The sequence below is a fragment of the Anguilla anguilla genome, chromosome 9 (genome assembly GCF_013347855.1).
Source record: "Anguilla anguilla isolate fAngAng1 chromosome 9, fAngAng1.pri, whole genome shotgun sequence".
NCBI classification, from domain to species: Eukaryota; Metazoa; Chordata; class Actinopteri; order Anguilliformes; family Anguillidae; genus Anguilla; species Anguilla anguilla.
The window spans coordinates 43,570,177-43,589,517 of record NC_049209.1 but is presented as its reverse complement, the minus strand read 5'-3'; the positions used below and the strand labels follow the sequence as shown (position 1 = coordinate 43,589,517).

The 19,341-nt window shown below is 44.3% G+C and overlaps 1 protein-coding gene across 1 annotated transcript in view; it reads right to left on the bottom strand.

Moving 5' to 3' along the window:
• LOC118234908 (transmembrane protein 211) overlaps positions 1-18,890 on the bottom strand; it is a 100,742-nt gene extending 81,852 nt beyond the window's left edge. Inside the window, exon 1 of the mRNA XM_035431765.1 lies at positions 17,996-18,890. Within this exon, the coding sequence (XP_035287656.1) occupies positions 17,996-18,310 (315 nt within the window). The 5' untranslated portion in view covers positions 18,311-18,890. The remainder of the gene's footprint in view (positions 1-17,995) is intronic.
• Positions 18,891-19,341: the final 451 nt, after the last annotated feature.

The window sequence follows — 19,341 nt, the reverse complement described above, 5'->3', positions numbered from 1 at the left end:
ACATTTTATGCTTTAATGGAGATATTTGTCTCTGCACCGAAGCCAACTGTATTTTTGTTGGTTAAGTTGAAGAAAGCCTGTGTGGAAAAAAAGGGAAATGTGAAGAAAGCCTTTTAAAACGGCAGATCACGAGCAACAAACTGCTGAGATGTTGGGGGAAGAGATGGGTAAGGTTACAGCCCTATGAATTTCACACTCAAGGAAGAGGATTTATCGACGTGTGGGGAAAGTGAGAAAAAGGCCTGTTTGTTTAGGTCAGGGATCCTCAACTCTGGCCCTCAAATCCAAATCCAGCCCTGGTTTTCTTTTCTCCCAGGTAATTAGTGCTACTGATTGGCCAGACTGTTTTCACACCTGACTTTCGGGCAAAGGGCGGGAGGAAAACCAGCAGTTCTAGGCCCTCGAGGACCGTGAGTTGCTGATCCCTGGTTTAGGTGTTTCTGTCAGCCTGAGCCCTCCTCCTTCACCACACTACTCCTGACCTGAGGTGGAAAGTCCAGGGGTCAGTAAAGTCCTGCCATGTGTTTCTTCCACCCATGAACTCTGAAAGCTGATTTCACTCATTAGTTCTATCTCCTGGCTGCGGAACTGCGCCAATTAGCAAATCCAGGTGGGGAGGACTTGATTTTCTATCTCTGCTCCTCGTGCCGATAACCAAATCAAAACAGGTGAATGGATGCTGTTTGTGTGACAGTCCCCCTTGACTGATGGGGCTGAACTTCTACTGGCCTTGCAGTTTTTATTGAAAAAAGCAGTGAAGTTTTGGTGGGCATGGCGATGAGGTGGGGAGGGGGGTGGGTCATGACCACACACAGACAAACTGACAATCTGTTTGGCTGAGTTTATTCACCTATTCACTAAGAAAGGCCTATCAGAGTGTGCAAAGCACCGCAGGGCCAATTCATTCGGAAGGCCTGGGAATTTTAAAAAAAGAACAAAAGGGATTGAAAAGGAAGTATTTTTTAAAAGCACTGATGCTGATCTGTAGTCATACAAAGGAGCCTGTCTTGAGACATAATATCTGTCTCTGTCTGCTGAATAGCCTGGATTGCAAAGTGGCAGTTACGATAGGTGGACATGTGCCCTTCAAGGCAATCAGATCTGCTATAAATATGTTTTCTCCGATATGATATACAATTGTAGGGTTTGAACCGCAATTGATACTGATTGGCTGCTTCTTGAGGTATTCTGGGAGCAGAGTTTAGAGCATTTTGAAATCATCAGGCAAGGTTACATAAATTGAGTTATTCAAATTTTTGTTCTTTTCATATTGCAAATTTAAGTGGTTCAATATTGATTGCAGAAAATGAACCTGTTTCTCTCAGTTTTGGTTCAGGTGCTGCTACAGGCCTTTATATCATATCTAAGAAAATGTTACATTTAACTCATTTCTGGCAATAAATTATATGTATATTACAATACATATACTATGGGTATAACATATCAGAAACCTTTGTATGACATCCTCACAGCCCTTGTAGCTTTTTAAGAAAACATACACTATAACTTCAAGCCCGGTTGTAATGTTTTTTTCTGAGTTTTTTCAGTTAGTGGTATCCCAAAGGACATAAAATTCTACAGTCAGCAACAGCGCAGGCTCATAAAAAACTGGGCAGCAATTGATTTCTAAAACCTCATAAGAAGGCATAGGATAGGGGCATATGGGCAGATTCCTGGCACAGCTTAAGTGTTGCTATTGGAGACCGGCTTGAGGAAAAATAAAATGTCATCCACTGCTTAAACAAAATTGACTCCTTTCCCGCAGCAATCTGCTAATAATTCCCTTTACGAATAAAGTGATGGTTACCACTGATTAGAATGCAAATTGGAGGATTACTGTAGGAGTCAAGCAGTCCTTGGGAGTTTTCCTTGAGGTAATGCTGGACGGACACTTAGTGCTTGACCCGCTGCACAGAACAGCTTTAATTAAGGTGCAAAGTACAGGGTAGCACATTTAGTGGTAGGGTTCTCAATTTCTCTTGGCTACACGTACGAGCTCAACTGTGGTGAACTTCCTGCTTGCGTGCCGCCCGACTTTATACAGCTTTTCTGTTGCTGTTCCAAGAGGTTTCTTCCCCACTTTCATGTTTTTCGAGCTGGGTGGGATCAAGCACAGGCCGCACACACATCCCCTGAGAAGCCCCTGAGACACTGGGCGTTCGGGAACACAGAGGTCCGTTTGCATACAGGGGAGAAAACGAACACCGCTGCTTCACCACAGAAACCCCCAACAACACTCAAAACCACTGAACCCACCGCCTCCTGACACCTCCGCTGCAAAGCCTCCCCTTAGAGCAACACACGGGAAGCCAAAGCAAGGGGGCAACTTCAGAGCACTACCATAGATATTATATACTAACCAGATGGTAAAAATCCTACACTAAACATGTACATGAACTTTATGGTCAAAATAGTGTCTGTAAAACAGTGATGGTATGAAAATGTAAACAGCTGGAATGTAAATAATTGTATTATTCACAGTGAAACACCACAATGCATACCGCATGCTTAACACGCTGTTACTGTTATTTATACAGTAAAGTTCTGGCAACCCAGTTTCCAGTATTTTACGGTAAAACTTACACCTTTTTTTCAGTGTACGTTCCAGTTAGTAACAGGATTTTCCAGGACTTCCGAGCACCCATCAAAACTGCACTGTAATTGGCCACACCCCTAATCGAATTTTCATTTGATGCATAAAAGCGGAATGTTTGCACATCCGTGAAAGGCGGGCAGAATTTTCGACGCTCTGCCAGAATGCAGCGCCGGCCGGCTAGTTAGCGCGTCATAATATTCGTGTCACCGCCCTCGGCCTGCTCTCCGGGTCTCTCTCACCCTGCCGTGACCCCAGCAGCTGTCTCCCAGCCGGGGGCTAATAACAGCATCTGCCTCGCTGCCGGGGACCAGGCGGGCCAGCAGCCGAGCTCCTCTGTAGCGGAGGAGCGGCGACGCGCTGGCTCCGGAGCGAGCCGGGGGCTCCCTCGTCCTTCCACCCCCGGGGCCCGCTCAAAGAGGCGCGCGGGCAGGGGGCAGAGGAGCGGGATTTTGGCCCCGCATATGGCGAGACCTTTTCCGCCCCTTCCAGCTGAAACACTAAGAGCGCCTCAGCAGAGGTGTCAGGGGTGCACAGGATGTTTTGAAGTCTGAACAGATTTTCTTTCTTTTTTTTGGGGGGGGGGCGGGGGTGTACAGTTTTTGAGTTTACACGGGGGGGGGGGGGGGACAAGGGGGGGGTATAGATATGCGCGGTGTGTTGTGTATGTGTTGTGAAAGAATGCTTACAGTGCACACTGGCTCCAGTATGCCTTTGTGTAAAGACTACGAGGAAATAGCTGTGTTATGCATTGCATACTGTATGCCTGAGAGTGGTTACTGAGTGGCTTGTAATACCTGAGGGGGGGTTGAATAATCTGCACTGCGGCGATTCCTGAATAATCTCTCATCCATATTGCTTTTCGAGCACAATAAAAGCTTTGTCAGCCAGATCTAAAGCACTGACTCCAATACTTTATAATCCCGCACTAATAGGAATCACATTTTCGACTACGGGGTACCAGGATAACATGCTGGGGCCACAGACCTCATGGGATTAAATGCATGTCACCAACACTGTAGGACACACATTCGTTAAATGGCATCCATTAAATTCTCACTTAATGAATATTTTTCATCAAAGGCAGCCCCCTTTTTGCAGGGAACAGTGAGAGACAGGAAGGGGGGGGGAAAATCAATGCTTCTGACAAATCTATCGTGACCTGGCAGTGACTCCAAATGTTCAGAGTGGAGGTGAATACACATAATAGACGGGCCTGGTCTCTTTCCGCGCCGAGCTGAAAAAGCATCAAGGACGTCTGCTCATGTGAGCATCCATAACTGAGCCGATCGAACGAGAAACGCCGCTCTCTGACGAAATGGTCGTTCCTCGCTGTAAAGGTACGCGTTTAATGGTCTGCAATCATTAGAAGATGAGGCGTTATCCCAGGAAAGTCTAGGTCTAAGCAAAATTATAAAACACGATTACAGACAATGAAAATCACTACAATCAATTGCGGCCCCTAGGTTATTTCCCCTCCAGATTTTAAATAATACATTTTGGGACTATGAGGTAGTTTGCCGTGCTACAGCAAATAAAGCGTGTACTAGTGACACTCCCCCCGGGCCTGGCTTCAAACCCTGATAACGCCAGTGATGGTTGCTGTCAGCAGCCTTAGAGGGTGCCACATAATTATATCTGGTGTCTCTCAGAGAGGGAGGGTGTCACTCCACAGGGCTGTGCCAGTTTAACAGTGCAAGAGCGACCTCTCTGGTCAGCTGGGTGCTGGCGGCCTGCTGCCGTCAGCTGCGCATGATGCGTACTCCTCTGGCGCACTGACTGCGCAGCTCAGCTGGAGAAAGCAGAGAGGAACTAAAGAGAGGCTGGCTGTGCACTTTGAGAGAAGAGCAGGTTTGTCAGCGCAGTGAATTTTGGGACGATAATTGGTTTTAAAAAATTGATGAATAGTTTTATTTTTTTTATCCAGAAGCCAATATTGGAGCAATATTTTTAAAAAGACTAAGACCCTTTGAGCACTTTTCTAGATTGAAAACATTAAAAACGTCATTCACTTCCTGAGGCATTCACATGGCCGTGTTTTGAACGTCTTCAGTGCGGGCTCAGCGCTATTAAGTAGCCCCGCCTCCTGGGCAGATCCCTGCACTCCTGTGATGAGAGATGCCCTGATGCCCGATACTCTGCCAGCGGCCTCGCCCCTGCCGCTCATAAAGCCGCTCATCTGCCCGGTTCTCAGTTACGGGAACGTGAGTGTCTCTGGGGGGGGGGGCACTACCTCCATCCCCCCAGCAGCCCCTCCCCCTACTCCTCTCTCACAACAGCTCGCCTCAGTCTTCTAGTAAATAATACATTGCAATGACAGAAGAGAAGTGAAATTATCTTTTGAAGTGTGTACGTGTGTCTGAGGCAATAGTTCCTCTGCCCTGAAAGGATGAGAAAGGCAAAACAACTCTATGGACCTCAGTGGTTAATTCAGGGTATAATAATAATAATAATAATAATAATTATTATTATTATTATTATTATTATTATTATTCTTGTTGTTGTTGTTGTTGGTGTTATTATCACAAATCATGGATCATTTTTAACTCAAAGGTTTCAGGTTGATAGTTGAATTAATATATTTTAGTCCATACTGAGCTGCATAAATGGATAAAACATAAATAGTAGCCAGTGCAATTTCACCCAGGAAGAGGAAATTTGCAAAGCAAATAAATAATGTCAAGGTAATGTTGGCATTGGAACATAATCAGAGTGTATCTATTCATATTTCTGTTCACATTAAAAAGGAAAATTCAGCATTTGTTTTTCCTTTTACTGTGCTGCTCCATATGCAGTTCACAGAGAGAGGAGATGAAAGTAAAAAAAACATGGATATATATACACACAAGGCTTCAGAGGAAATTGATTTAATTCAGCCCGCTGAAAACAAATGAAATATGAATCGAGAGAAGAAAAAGAGAGCGAGAAAGTATGTGCCGCCAGGAAGGCATAGGAGGGTTTCAGCAGAAAATATTTCCCACCATCCTTGAAGTCTCTCCAGAGAAGCTAGTTTCTTTGTTGCTACACAAAATCACTCATAAAAATGTGTTTCACTCTTCAACTGGGATTAAAAAATGCATTTGATGAGATTTAAAACATTTCAGATCTTATTGCAAGTTTTTTTTTTTTTATCACTGAACTCACTCTCAAAAACGATCCAGACAACTGTGTACATGCATATGTACAGGTACCAGCACAGCCAAACGCTCTCCATTATTTGCAGAGCAGAGAATGGCCTTTGCCTTCCTTAAAAGATTAATAAGGCACAGTACTTAAACATTAATAAATATGCATGGCTCCGCACATTCATAGCCGTGGTCGTGTTTCTGAAGGGCAAACACAGCTGTGACAAATGTTTATGCCGTGAGTTCGCGTCACTCTCAAAACTTGAGGTGGTTACTCTATATATACCTGCCTCTATATATAACTACCTAAATGATACACAATAGCACTGAGGTAGTTATAATGGAGCAGTATGACACATACGATATCTAATTTGCCAGACCCTTCATGTTTGGGCCACAGCAATAACTGAAGGATCACGACAAATTGCTTGACAGCCCACTCAGACTGATGGGAGTAAAATTGCCGTACCCACAGCGTAATCAAAAGCCGCTTACATTTTTGACGCAACGTCCAATTCTGCTCCACGGTGCGAAAGCACAATACAAAACAGCCGCATTCCAAAGAGGCGGAGGGGATAGTTCGGTGGGGGGAAAAAAAGGCGGACTCTACTGAGACGCAACAGTAACGGGGTTTAGGGGAGCGGGCCGCCGTGCACTGGGCTGTCCTTGAGTGCACCGCTCGCGCTTCCCAAACTCGCTTCGGCCCGCTCCTGCATTTATGCATGATCTGGCACTAAACCATTCCCCTGTGCAAATTTCATAATTCATGTACCGCAACTGGAGAGGCAGCAATATTAGCTTTCCTCTGCACTGCTGATTTCAGCATCTCGCAGGCGCAGACAGCAGTCCAGGGTCTAATCTTTTAAGCACAAGCTCACAGCCCCCCGCCCCCCCGACCGGAATCATTCTTGCTCATCGAAGTCTGGGGGAGATCAACTCCTTAATAATCTTTTTTTACATTACATTATTTATTTGCTTGGGAGATGCATACAAATTCAGTTAAAAAATATTATACACTTACTGCATGCAGGGGGACATTTGGGTGGGTGGGGGGAGGGGGGGGGGCATCTTCTCTAGGGTTGAACAGCGCCCTCCTTTCAATTTAAATTTGCAATCTCAAGAAGCCCAAACCACTTCACCATTGTGTTTTGTGCATATTTTCACGATGTAATCCAGTGTGGCTCCTTGTGAAAGGATAGAGTGAAGTGCAACATGAATTTATGTACCTATGAGATAAAGGATAAATCCATAAAAGGATTATGCATATGAATAATTCACAAAATAAAATCTCATTTGGTCAGTTTTAAAACAATGTCGTGCCCATGTCATACAAGGACAATGGTATGCCGGCATTAATGGAGGTAGGTAGAAAGGTCCTAAATGCATCCGTTATGGTTATGTGCACCGCGAAGTGAATTATGCTATAAGCAAGGAAGGGGAATGAATTTCCGACTTGGACATTAAGTTGCATCATCCTCCTTGGGAAATAATGTACGTACTCTGAGGAAATGAAGAATTGCTTCGAAGAACGCACCGTGAATTCAAAATCCCGACTCGGTAATTTTCCGTTAGAGCACCGGCCGCTGAGCGCTGCTAATTGAAAAAGACGCTGCAGTACAGAGAACCACAGTGTTACTATTCTCTTCAGAAGGAGTTAGTGACAAAGAGACGAGCCCTAATTAATCAGCTCAGGCTTGTTCTACTTGGAGCCCTGGAGCATGGTAAAGATGAATAAATTAGTATCGGCTTTTTTTACGCAACATCAACATTAAGCATATCTGATGCCCTGGATGAGAATCTGCTTATTATGCTAAAACAAATGGGTGAAAACTAATAAAGCCCTGCTCCCGACTTAAAGTGCATGTCTAATGGTTATTAGAAGCTTCATTATGAGACCCTGTGCTTTTGAAGTTCCAGCTGGATTAGCGCTGAGTCATCAGTCAAAGCAGAAGACACTGACCACGGTGATGCCCATTCAGGTAAAACGAAAGCCACTTCGAGAAGAAACCCTTTCTGAGAAGAAAACCGTACATCTCTGCAAAGCTGACAGGGACAGGAGAAGAACTTTGGTTTCCTAACTGCGAATGACCACAGTTTAAAGCCATTTGTGTTTCTGCGCCGTGATATTTCAGATAACACCGAATTGCTTGAGGCAAAGAAATTGCCGTCGCTGCCTTGGCATTTAAACTGAAAAGCTACATACTGCTGGAATTCACCGCTCTAGAGTAACCTGCCAAGAGCTGCACCGAGCAAAATGCATTCCAGTTTAAGAATAAAGAAAGAGCAGATACAATGTCCCCTAAAAAGACTTCCAGTTAATTGTTTAATTACTCAGTTATCTTATTATCAACAGATCTTAAAATATATTTATTCTCCCCCAATACCTTGCAGTTTGGGTTATCCTATGTGTAAGACTGTGCCTTTTTCCATTGTATAACTCATATAGTGTACTAAACATTTAGCAATTTTAGTTAAATACATCAACACTGATGGTGTTATAATGAGGGTCTCTGTGCTGTTTTTAGACAGTGGCATTTACGATAGCAAGGTTATAGGTATACAGGGTAATGCCAGGTAAACGTACTACAGCCCAGGGTAGATATGCTTAATGATTTTCTCCAGGTCGCTAAAATTAATTTCAAGCTCTGGGATGTATAAATAAGAAGTGTAGCATATTAGTGGGTTTTATGAAAAGGTCTCTAAATTATCTTTTTAATAAAACATTCAGGGGGCCTCAAGGTCGTTCCTCTGGAGGAGTCCCCACGCCCTGTTCCTCCATAGCCTGCACTCGTAGAGAAGCATGAAGACAGATCTGAAATACTAAGGTTTATTCAGTTAGCCTGCTAGCCTTCTTCAATCCAGCCCTCCTGTACATATATAAGCAGACAACAGGGACACTTCAAACATATTTTAACACACGCCTGTTAAATGCAGCATATTGTAGTAGGCGTATCTAGTAAGTACACGTATCGTACGCTTCTGTTTTTAATGCTGTCATAGCGTCACTGAAAGTCATTTCTTCTCTTTTGTCCTCGCTCATCGAATGCACATCATTTTCCATACACTCCATTTTATCGTTTCTCTGCACCGTATTTTCCAGTGGACGTTCCTGAATCCCTTCGCTGAGAGCGCGGTGTGCTGTGCGGTGTGAAGTAAAACTTGATTGACAGATGGGTTTGAACCGCGGTTCATGCCAGCCTTTCTAAAAGTCAGCACTATACCTATAGTATTTGTTCATACTGCATTTCTTTTTCTATCCACATGTATAAGAGGGAAGATGACTCTCATTACAGTGTTCAACCTAATGCTTTAATTTCAGGTCCATTCTGATAAATGTTTATACATCATAGTCAAGGATTAACGTTACTAATATTTCAATAATAGAAATGTAATTGTGGATGAGAAGAAACTGTTATTCGGTCAAACTCATCAGACATTGTCTTTGACAAAATGGATTTCTGAACACTTTCTCTTAGTATTTTGTTTTACTTTTTAGTACCCATGAGTTCCTTTAAGCCTGTAACACAAAGATCAGATACGGTCCTGCGGACATAAGTATGTACTACCTAAATCCCATAACATAATTACATACTGTCAAAATGGATTAAATTCTGGTTTGAAAAAAGGCAGCACTTTCTGGCTGTCTTCCACTAACCTCGCCAATCATTCATTGAAATGAAAACCATCCATTTTCAACAGCCAAGAGAACCCAACCTTGGGATCTGTATTTTAATTTGACAGCAGAGGAGCTTGGACACTCTGACCTGATTTCCCACAAGGCCTCCTGTCAAAAGCACAACCATTTTGATCCCCCGGATTTTCTCTTTTTAACCTTTGGAGCTGGGCACGTCTTCACTTGGCTAGGCACCCTGATCTATTCGCCTGTGTAAACAGAGATGATATCCCTTCAGAAGTTTTGCCAACATCCATTTGCCGCAGACTGAGAACCAACAAAGTGAGGGCCAGCTCACCCATGCACTGGGGTTTACAGGGCTGTTCTCTTGAGGGGATTAAATAGTTTAAATCAAAAATGTAATCTAACATGTAAATGGTTTAAGTTTAACTAAAGAAAAAATATCTTGAAAAAAGTCAATGTTGTCTTGAAGATGTAACCCTAGGAAAGCACACAGCGGACGAGCATTGGAATTCGATAACGGCGTCCAACCAAGCACTTTCTCCGGGTTTTTACTTCCTCATAAAACATCAGCGGGTGCCTTCTGGGTCCCAGTGTTCAGCCGCTCGGCATCGCACAGTACATAACATCCGCCTTGCGGGGGACCACTGCTCGCCGCACAAAGCAAACATGAGTCGAGGGATTTCTCCATTCGTCTCTGTCATCTGCAAATAGCGACCGCGGAAAAACGGCTGTCGGGCAAATCTGCTAACCCCCCCCCCCCCCACCCCCCTGTCACATGACCCTGCCAACGCCGGCCCGCGGGCTTTCGCTTCAGCTCCCACGCCCCCGTGTCCTGTCCGACAGGCCGCCCGGATCCCTAATTACTGTATTAGCGGTGACAGAGACGGCCGCGATCAATCACGTCAACGCGTCACTTCCGTGTCACAGTCATCGTCCCGCTGGCCTGTCTCGCGTCCTACGCGGCGGCCCGTTCTGCCGAGATGAGAGTCGGGACGGGGGGGGGGGGGGCGATCTAAATGAACGTCACGCCCCCCCCCCCCCCCTAAAAACAGCCTCCGATCGTTTTCCGTCGCCCGTGCAGAGAGGCGGAGCGCACGCGTCCAAACGCACAGCGTCCGAGCCGGTCCAAATCTCAACGGCAACACCTGCCAGAGCAGATGCCTGCTATTCATGATGCAAACGGGGGGGGGGGGGGACCGAGAAACACGGATAAATCCGGTCCAGGCCCATCTGCACAATGCTAAATCGGAGATGGCTGGCAAAAGCGAGAATGTACAGCTTGACTGCCTAATCAGATCTCATAACTGCCCCAACCCGCCTACTTAGTCTAAGCGTATGCAAACCTAATACGCCACATCTAACAGGGTAACAGGAAATCCAGTGACTTTTTCTCCGCCATTGTTTTGCGGGTCTTTTGGGACCCTGGCTCCCTGCAGTCTGACCCACAGAGAATCTCATCCGCACCCGCTTATTTTTGGACGGGGAGATAAAACCGGCCTCATCCATCATTTTATTAGGCCGGTTGGCTGGGGTAATAAACCCCTTGCTCCAGGTTTTGCTCCGCGAGCAAAGGGCCCCGACACATTCAGGCGGTGCAAATTATTACCTCCCCGCGATACAACACACAGAACAAAAGAATGGGGAATTACGCGGACCGGGGGGGCTAGCGGTGAATTCCATTTGAAGCGAATTCTAGATGATGCCAATTTTTTTTTTTTTTTCCCCAAAAGCAGACTAGCTTTCTCTTTTTCGACATGCCGGGAAGGGGCTCTTCTGGAGGACCAGAATGAGGCATTCAAGAGCATCTAAAATACAATCTGCCCTCTCATCCCCTTCGGCCACTTCGTCTGAGAGTTTCGAGAGGAGGAGCATTGTGCGGCGTGGATTTGCTCCGAGAAACCAATCTCCCGTCGAAAATAAACCCGCAGCGCAGACTAATCTAAACACTCGCTTGGAGGAGAATAACGGGCGAGGACGGATTGAGACTTTTCATTTCCAATTACTGCCCTGAGTCCGGTTCGTGATCTTTAGCATTTGAACTAAGCCCCGTGCTAACACACCAGCTATCTGAATGTATACGTTTGTTTTAGCATATCCTCACAAACTGGGTTGGGCCGCAGTGGAAAACCTGCCTCAAGCGTTTAAAACAGATGGGCTTATTTGCACATCCAGCTGCTATAACTACTTAGTCTGTTAATTATTTTAGTAAGACTCCTGTGGAGGTCCAACACACCCTCCTCTTCCCCCCTAGTTCACCCAGTCTGCCTGTCTGTTAAGGCAGCCCCTGGGAATTCTGCTTGTGCAGGTACAGACAGAATGGTCTGTGCCAGTGCATCACCCAAGGCCACTCGTTCCCAGCAGCAATTACACTGTACCTGCTGAAATTAATTAAAATACTTTTTCGCCGGTAGAAAAAATATATAATTGCTTTCTTCGCCTAATCCCGTACATCATTGGAAATAATATTTTTAAAAGATGTTTTTGCAAAACTCTCACTGTGACAACAAGTTGATACAATACCATCATTTTCAAGTCAGCATCCATTATTTTACAAAAATAATTTCAATGGTAATTACAAACCATTAAGAATGTTGGTGAATTGAATCAAAACATCTTGAAAACACTGCTATTTGTTAACATTGGGACTCCGAGAATACAAGGTGAAGCGGTTGAGGCTACAGAGCTGTGGTTCGGTTTACAACAAAAGTGTTGGCGAAACACAGTAAGTATTAATTGAATGAGTAAATGCTTAGAACACATACAGAGTTCTTTGCCAAGCCAACACCAATGCTTAGCATAATGGGTGTGGCTGGAGGAGAGCAAGAGCTTAGAGCCATATCCAGCATCCAAGCTTCAATTCAAGATGAATGAGATGATTGAGTGGATGCTCTTGAACATTCACTCGAACATTTATTTCATACTTCAGCAGCATTACAACTTCATATATTGGAAAAGTGCAGCACATAACGTCGCTTTGTCCTCTAAAAAACATATTTTATCGTATGAGTCATCCACTAATGTACGCTGTGGGCGAAAGTGGATTTTGTTTCAAAGGTCTGCTGTCGCTTGGTGACGACCCCTGCTAACATTTTTACAGTAAGGCTGGAAGATTGGTAGATTTCCTTGCGTACAACAACAATAACAGACAGAAAATAATTCAGAACAATTCATGTTGGGAATGACAAAAATAGTCACCAACTTTTTGAAGTGTTCTAGGTGGTCCTGCGGGCTTTGAGACCAGGACCACCAGGCTGAGATGCCAACTCTGCCCTCAGGACCTGTGGCCAGCTGGTGAAGGGTGACGACAGTCTGGCGGAACACTGTGACCATGACAACGGCGCTCAAGCCAAGACCCCCTGGAAGGGCCAGCCCCAACTTGTTTGGGGCCCGCGGCACGGTCATAAACGTAGGCAACAGCTGGTGAACGGCTGAATGCCTGTGTGACAGGGCTTGGTCTGGTAGAGGACACTGAGGCAATCTGGGGCCATGCCTACCGGTTAAGTGGGCACACCCACCTGGGTTGCATTAACCAATCAGCTCAAGGTTTAAAAGTGTGCTTGTTTCCAGTAGGCTTGGCCTCAGATTGGCCCGGTTTCCTCTCCCAGACCGAGCCCTGCCACAGGCTATATTACTCCCCTTGCAACATAACAAGACCGGGAAAACAAAGGGGGAGAGGAGGAAATCAAGAATAAACAGAGAGAAACTCAAGTAGCTTTGACACAGGCAAGGGACAACACTTCAGCTGATTACAAATCAACCTCAGGTGTGTGTGGATGCGGGGCTGCCACTGTCCAAGGTCCTGAAGACCTCCAATGCACTGTAAGATAAGAGAAACAGCAGCCAAAGAGGAGGGCTAGTATCTTACACTTCATTAGTTGATGCTGTACTTGAATTTATTTATACAGTATATCATTTTATACACTTTATTTTGTAATTTGTATAATTCTCATAATGGTTCTGGGGTAGCATATCTGACGCAACTGAATGGGTTTATGCTAAAAGCGGTCACACATATAGAGCTATACATTTTTATCTAACACAGCCACTAAGGTATGTATTGGCTCAAGAGAACTCATTTTGAAGAACTGTGAAACCAGTACGGAATTCTGCTGGACGCAGCACTGACTGCGAGAGAATGCCGAAGACAACTGAGGAGGAATTCGTGAACGAGGCCCAAGAATCGTTTCGACCAATCGGGGCGCGCGTACGCCCAACAAGGCGGCAAACGGTGTAAAAATAGGAGACGGGGAGGAGGCTCCCTCCTTAGAGGAGCGCCGGCTGCTCAATCTTCCCTCGCCCAGAGCCCGGCCCTGCCCCCGTGCCAAGGGCTCCGCGGCAGGAGGGGAACCGCGCCACCAAACGCGCGCCAGGCGCCGCGGAACGCGGCCCAGATCCCGCCAACCCCCAACATCCATCACTTTAAAGACCCTTTAAAAGTTGGTGCGCGGCAGCGGACAGAGCGATACTGTTCAGGCCAGACCACGCTCTGCTTTGTGTTGATAGAGGGGCTCCTTCTCCATCAAGTGAGAGAGAAGGGGGGGGGGGGGGGAAGGGGGAGACCCCAACAGGAACATTAGTAAAGTCATTTGCACATCAATGAGGTGCAGCAAGACCCCAACAAACCCCTGATGAAATTTTAATGGGTCTTCCTTCAGCTTTATTAATGGTCATCAGGCCCGGTCCTTTACAAGGGGTCGTATAAACAGACTGAATAGCTTCAGTTGGCAGATGAAAAATGCTCTCTTGTATACAAAATGGTGAAAAATTGCCTCGCTCCCAGCAAATATTGTTAACTGCGTTTAATTCCAAACCTCCTAAAAATTCTATATAAAATATATACATATATAAACGGGAAGAACAAAGTAGAAGAAATATAGCTAAATGCACAATTGAATCAACAAATCTTTGTGTAAGTCTGGCTTGGTTTGGTATAGATGGTGCCATGAGATTGGTCCAATGATTAAAACCGACTAATCCTTCATTGTAATTTTTTGCGGAAATCTTGCTCATGTTTCTACAATCCCCAAAATGAGCGACAGTTTATTAATATCTCTTTTCACATGCAAATGTTCCTCATAAATAAATCATAGCTCTCGAGATTGCCAGTGGCTCTGAGAGCCAGAACCATTTTGGGAAGATCACTGTTCCTGATTTCTGTGGTTTATGGCCGACTTATCCGTGGGATCCCCCATCTCTGTCAGCCAGCAAGGCAACGGGTCTAACATACCTGGGTCAAATACATATTTGTTATGGATTCAAATACTTTTCTACACTGTACTGATCTTGTCTGGCATATTGGAACCAATTAAATACTCTCAAAAAGTGCAAACCTCACCTCCTGGTCATATTAGCAGGCTCAATTACACCAGACAAGATCAATAGAGCACAGAAAAGTATTTGAATCCAAAACAAATATGTATATGACCCAGGTCTAAGGTCTAATCTAAGCCGTTGTTACTGGTATTTGCACAGACTGAATATGACACAAACTTTTATACTTAAAGCAATCAAAGGATAACAACAGCTGCAATGTCACCAACATGAACACAAGATGCGCAGATTGATCACTCATCTAATCACATTCCTGACTTAACCCAACTTATGCACCAATATATTTTACATATTTCATATATTTTTAATTGTATTTTATGTATATATTCATTTATTAAGTGAATCAATTTAATCACAAAGAAATTATATTTGTATTTAAATTAATTTGACCCAAGGTTAGCAACATCCCCCTTAGCCAGAAACAAAAAGGGCTGTAGCTTTCAGATAAACAGACCACTGTACTGTGGGTAACACGGTAACATTTCCAGGCAAAGACTAGTCCAGCTGTCGAGGATTGAACGTAGAGCACATATCAAAGCTTAGAATTCTCACAACAGAGTCGTCTGTTGCAAAGGCACTTACTTTTTAAGAGGGCTTTCAGAAACATATGCGCTCTATGGTATATTTTAAGGGGAAATTTAAGAGGAGTAGTGGGACCCAGAGAAGAACAGCTAGTAAGCACTAGACTGTAGATTCAAATCACAGGTGAGACACTACCACTGTACGCCTTGAGATATAAGGTACTTAGCTTGCCTTGACCTGCTTCAGTAGGTATCCATCTACATAATCCCACACAAGTTGTTCTGGATAAGGGCACCTGACAGGCAGCCAAGCAAGCTTAATGTAAGTGCAGTAACAAATGATTCCGGAATATTCAATATCCGACTCTGCCATTTGTAGCCTCTTAACGGATGAAAACTGGAATGACCAATGTCCTGTAATAATAGGAATGTGCAGTCTCGGTCCAAGATCCATATAATATATTTTACTGTAACAAGAGTCAAAGTCAGTCTGCTAGAACAGACCTAAGTTATTCAAAGACTTGCCATTCACTGTTTTAATTTGTACGCTGGCATCAGGCAGAAACTACACAATGATTAGGTTTATATGAGTATACGCACTCACCAATCCTGCGTTTATTATTGCATCAGTTGTTTGCTAATCATTGCAATGTGGTAATATTAATAATCTTTAATACTCAGGAAGTGATTGGTCTTGTGTGGGGAAAAATGCAACATAACTGACACTACACGGGACAGTGCAGTCCCATTCATAACAAACATATGAGTGTGGCATCTACAGAAAGTAAAAAGGTCATTATATTTTATATATTATGAATTGCTTGATCTGTGTTATTTATTTAGCTGCATAATTACTTATGTTTTGCAACTGAAGCTTTCAATAGTTCATTATCATCTCAAGTTCCCCCTGGCAGTTCCCTGAGTCCCCCTTTTGGGCCCTGGGCCCCCCCCCTGTTGAGGGCCCTGGGGCCCCCCCTGGTCTGGAACACATCCCCAGCAAATGCCGTGGCTATACAGTTCAAATAACCCTACAGTAATCACAGGTAAACATACCTAAGGAGTGATGAGCAATCCATTTTCTTCACTCCTTAAGTATGTTTACCAGTGATTACTGTAGCTGTGTTTGAACAGCACTGTTTCCTTTAAAGGAAACACCTCAGCACAGGGTGCGACCTTTACAGTGAGTTATACAGGACTCAAGATTTCCAGCCTGAAATGTGCCAAATTACTGCTCCGTTCATATGCTTCCAGTTACGGTACAGGATACTGGATGTGATGAAAATGCACTGATATTAGACTCATGAAGCCACTGCAAACACAAGATCAAATAAAGACTGTTCGATTCTGGAAAACAGACTTCATTATCTTTGCTCACCAGACCACATTCCAGAGCCCTTTGCTGTTAGAACACTGTTGTGTTTGAGTTCTTGCTCGCTACCATTAGGTGGACGATGAGTCAAAGGGGCAAGGTCCTCTAGTTTGTGATTGCACTTATTATCGAGGCAACATGTAAGCACAAGTTACTGTGTGCAAGGCAACGACATGCTGAGTATCTTCAAAAGGTACAAAATATTTCACGGAGGGCATAATAGAGGGAGAAGGCCAAAGCCTGTGATTTTTAAGTGCGTTTGACGCGCTCTGGACACCTTGGCCCAGCCTATTAGTGAAACGCACCGTGGCGCTTGGCTTTGTCCTTTGAATGCACGGCTGATGTGCTGTTAAAATAGGTGCAGCTCTGCCTCGTTTGTTAGTTTGAACTACAAGGGCAGCAGGACAGCCGCCCTCTACTGGTAGGAAAATTACGCACATCGCTTTGTCTCCCATTCCCGATTAGTAGGAGGCAGACCTTAATTGATGTTTTGGACCACTGCACTAGAAGATCATTTAAAATTCCGTGTTTTGTCCCGAAGTCGCATGCTGTCGCAACTTCAGGACAAAAATAGATAATTATTAGGTTACACGTTCTGTTGTTATGAAAACCCCAACCCTTTCAGGTGTGCCTGTATCGTGAAATGTATCTAATGTACGGTATATTCAGCGCCTCTCTTGGGACCGTTATCTCCTTAACGTATGATCTGGACACTTCTGGCTGCATCAAAACATGCAAAACACACGAAAAGCTAACATTTGTACATGACGCAAAACAACCACAGAAGACATCAGAAATCATTCTGAATGTGAAATAAATATAAGGCACGTGCCTCCACTGCCCTACAGAAGCGTGCCGTTATCGCGTTCATGAAACACAGGCTCCAGGAGTGACAGGGCGCAGGCGCGTTATCCGTAATAACTAGTAATTATTGCATATAGTCCAGCACCAAACCACTGGTTTAGCGCGGCATGATTTTATTCTTTGTACATAAATAATTAAATAAGCTCCCATTTTGCACCGCTGTCCATCAGATGCAAATCTATGCGCGAATTAAAAAAGCAGGACGCAAATACATAAACCCATCACGACCATACCGCATATACACAACGGTGCAGTGAAACAAAGCAGTACCATAGCTGATATTGTCTTTTTTTCTGTATACACGAGATGCCCCTGTCTGTCGATGCGTGCAATTTCTCTCTTCCCTCAGGTGGCATTGTCCCCAAAGTAAGCCTCAATGCGCTCACACACGCACCCCATAAACACGGCTGGTGCTTAAGCTTTTGACACATGTCCACTCCCAGTACTGTTGTAAGCATGAAACAATCGTAGCACGATTCCTCAAAAACATTTCACACGGGATACGGAATAAGATCGTTAACAATGAAATGTAATGTTACTTTTTTAACGGTTTACCTGCCAGGAGCTGGAAGGAATTTCAGCGAATTTTCCAAGCCCTCCAAATGTGTAACATCTGTACATATGGTCCAGGGACTCGGAACAGTGCCAGAGTAACCCGAAGCTCACGGAATCTTTATTTTTCAGGTGATCTTTAACAATCCATGCCGGGGAGATAAAACTGAAACTACAAATCGCGACCAGAGCCGACGATAAGAGCACCCAAAAGCAGCCCACACAGCTGAACATCCTCGGAGCTTGGGGCAGAGAGCTCGGAGACAGATCTATCCCAACCCCGGCTTCTTTCTTCTTCCGATCCAGCAGTGAATGCATTTGGAGCTCAGTCACTCAGAAAAGAAAAAAAAAACTCCCCAAAAAATGTTACATCAGAAACCACAACTGAAGGATGTCAACAAATCACAGCCCGAGACGACAGTTAATGGAAATATAAACAGAATACCCAAACATGGGTTCGCAATTCAACTTTAATCGAAACTGTAATATCACTTTCCATCCACGAGCAATTTCTTCACGTGTTTCTTCAATTCATCTATGATTATTTCCTGGGAAGTGGTAGAGGGGGTGACTAAAGACATTTGTCACACCCAAATGTAAATACTCCGAGGGCACCGCGGTTCCAGAACTGTAACCCACAACTGCTTGCTGAACATGGAAATATCTATTTCTCTTCCTCCGGGCTTGCGCGTGAAAGGAACATGTAAACAGCCAGATCTTTTTTTTTTGCGTCTGCTTCAATAGGCACTGCAGTCTGCGCGTTTTTTTCTCTCCGCGAGAGCTACGGCTTTGTACGTTACTAGTAGCTAACCAGCTAGTAGCAGCAAGTCTACTTCCAGGGTTAAATCGTGCGTTGTTCCTTAAGGAACGCTAAGGTGGGCGTCTCCTCTTTGCTGTGAAATGTTTTCACACAACCCCTCCCCTCAGACAGGTACCATACCGAAGAAGTTGAGATTTACTGGTGCATGCAGATAATTTAACAGTGAGCTACTTTATTGCTATCCGATTTTGAATTTTCATTAACGTCCTAGTAGTTGGCGTAAACCAGTTGGGTGTTAAGTTTTCCTGTTGTGGTTAATTCTACATTCTGTAAATTACTGGTAATACTGTGATTGTTTGGCCCAATTGGCTTCTAATTATGTCTATTGTTAAAACAAAGAAGTTGGGAAATAGTTTAAAATCAAATCTTGGTCCGAGTCGAGAAGAGGGAACTTTTTTTTATTAAATACCAGGTTATAAATGAATAAATACGCTGCACTTCATGATTATTGTAATCGAAACTTTTTTGACCCCCACACCCCCCACCCCACCCACCGAAATAAAAAAATAAATAAACAAACAAATAAATA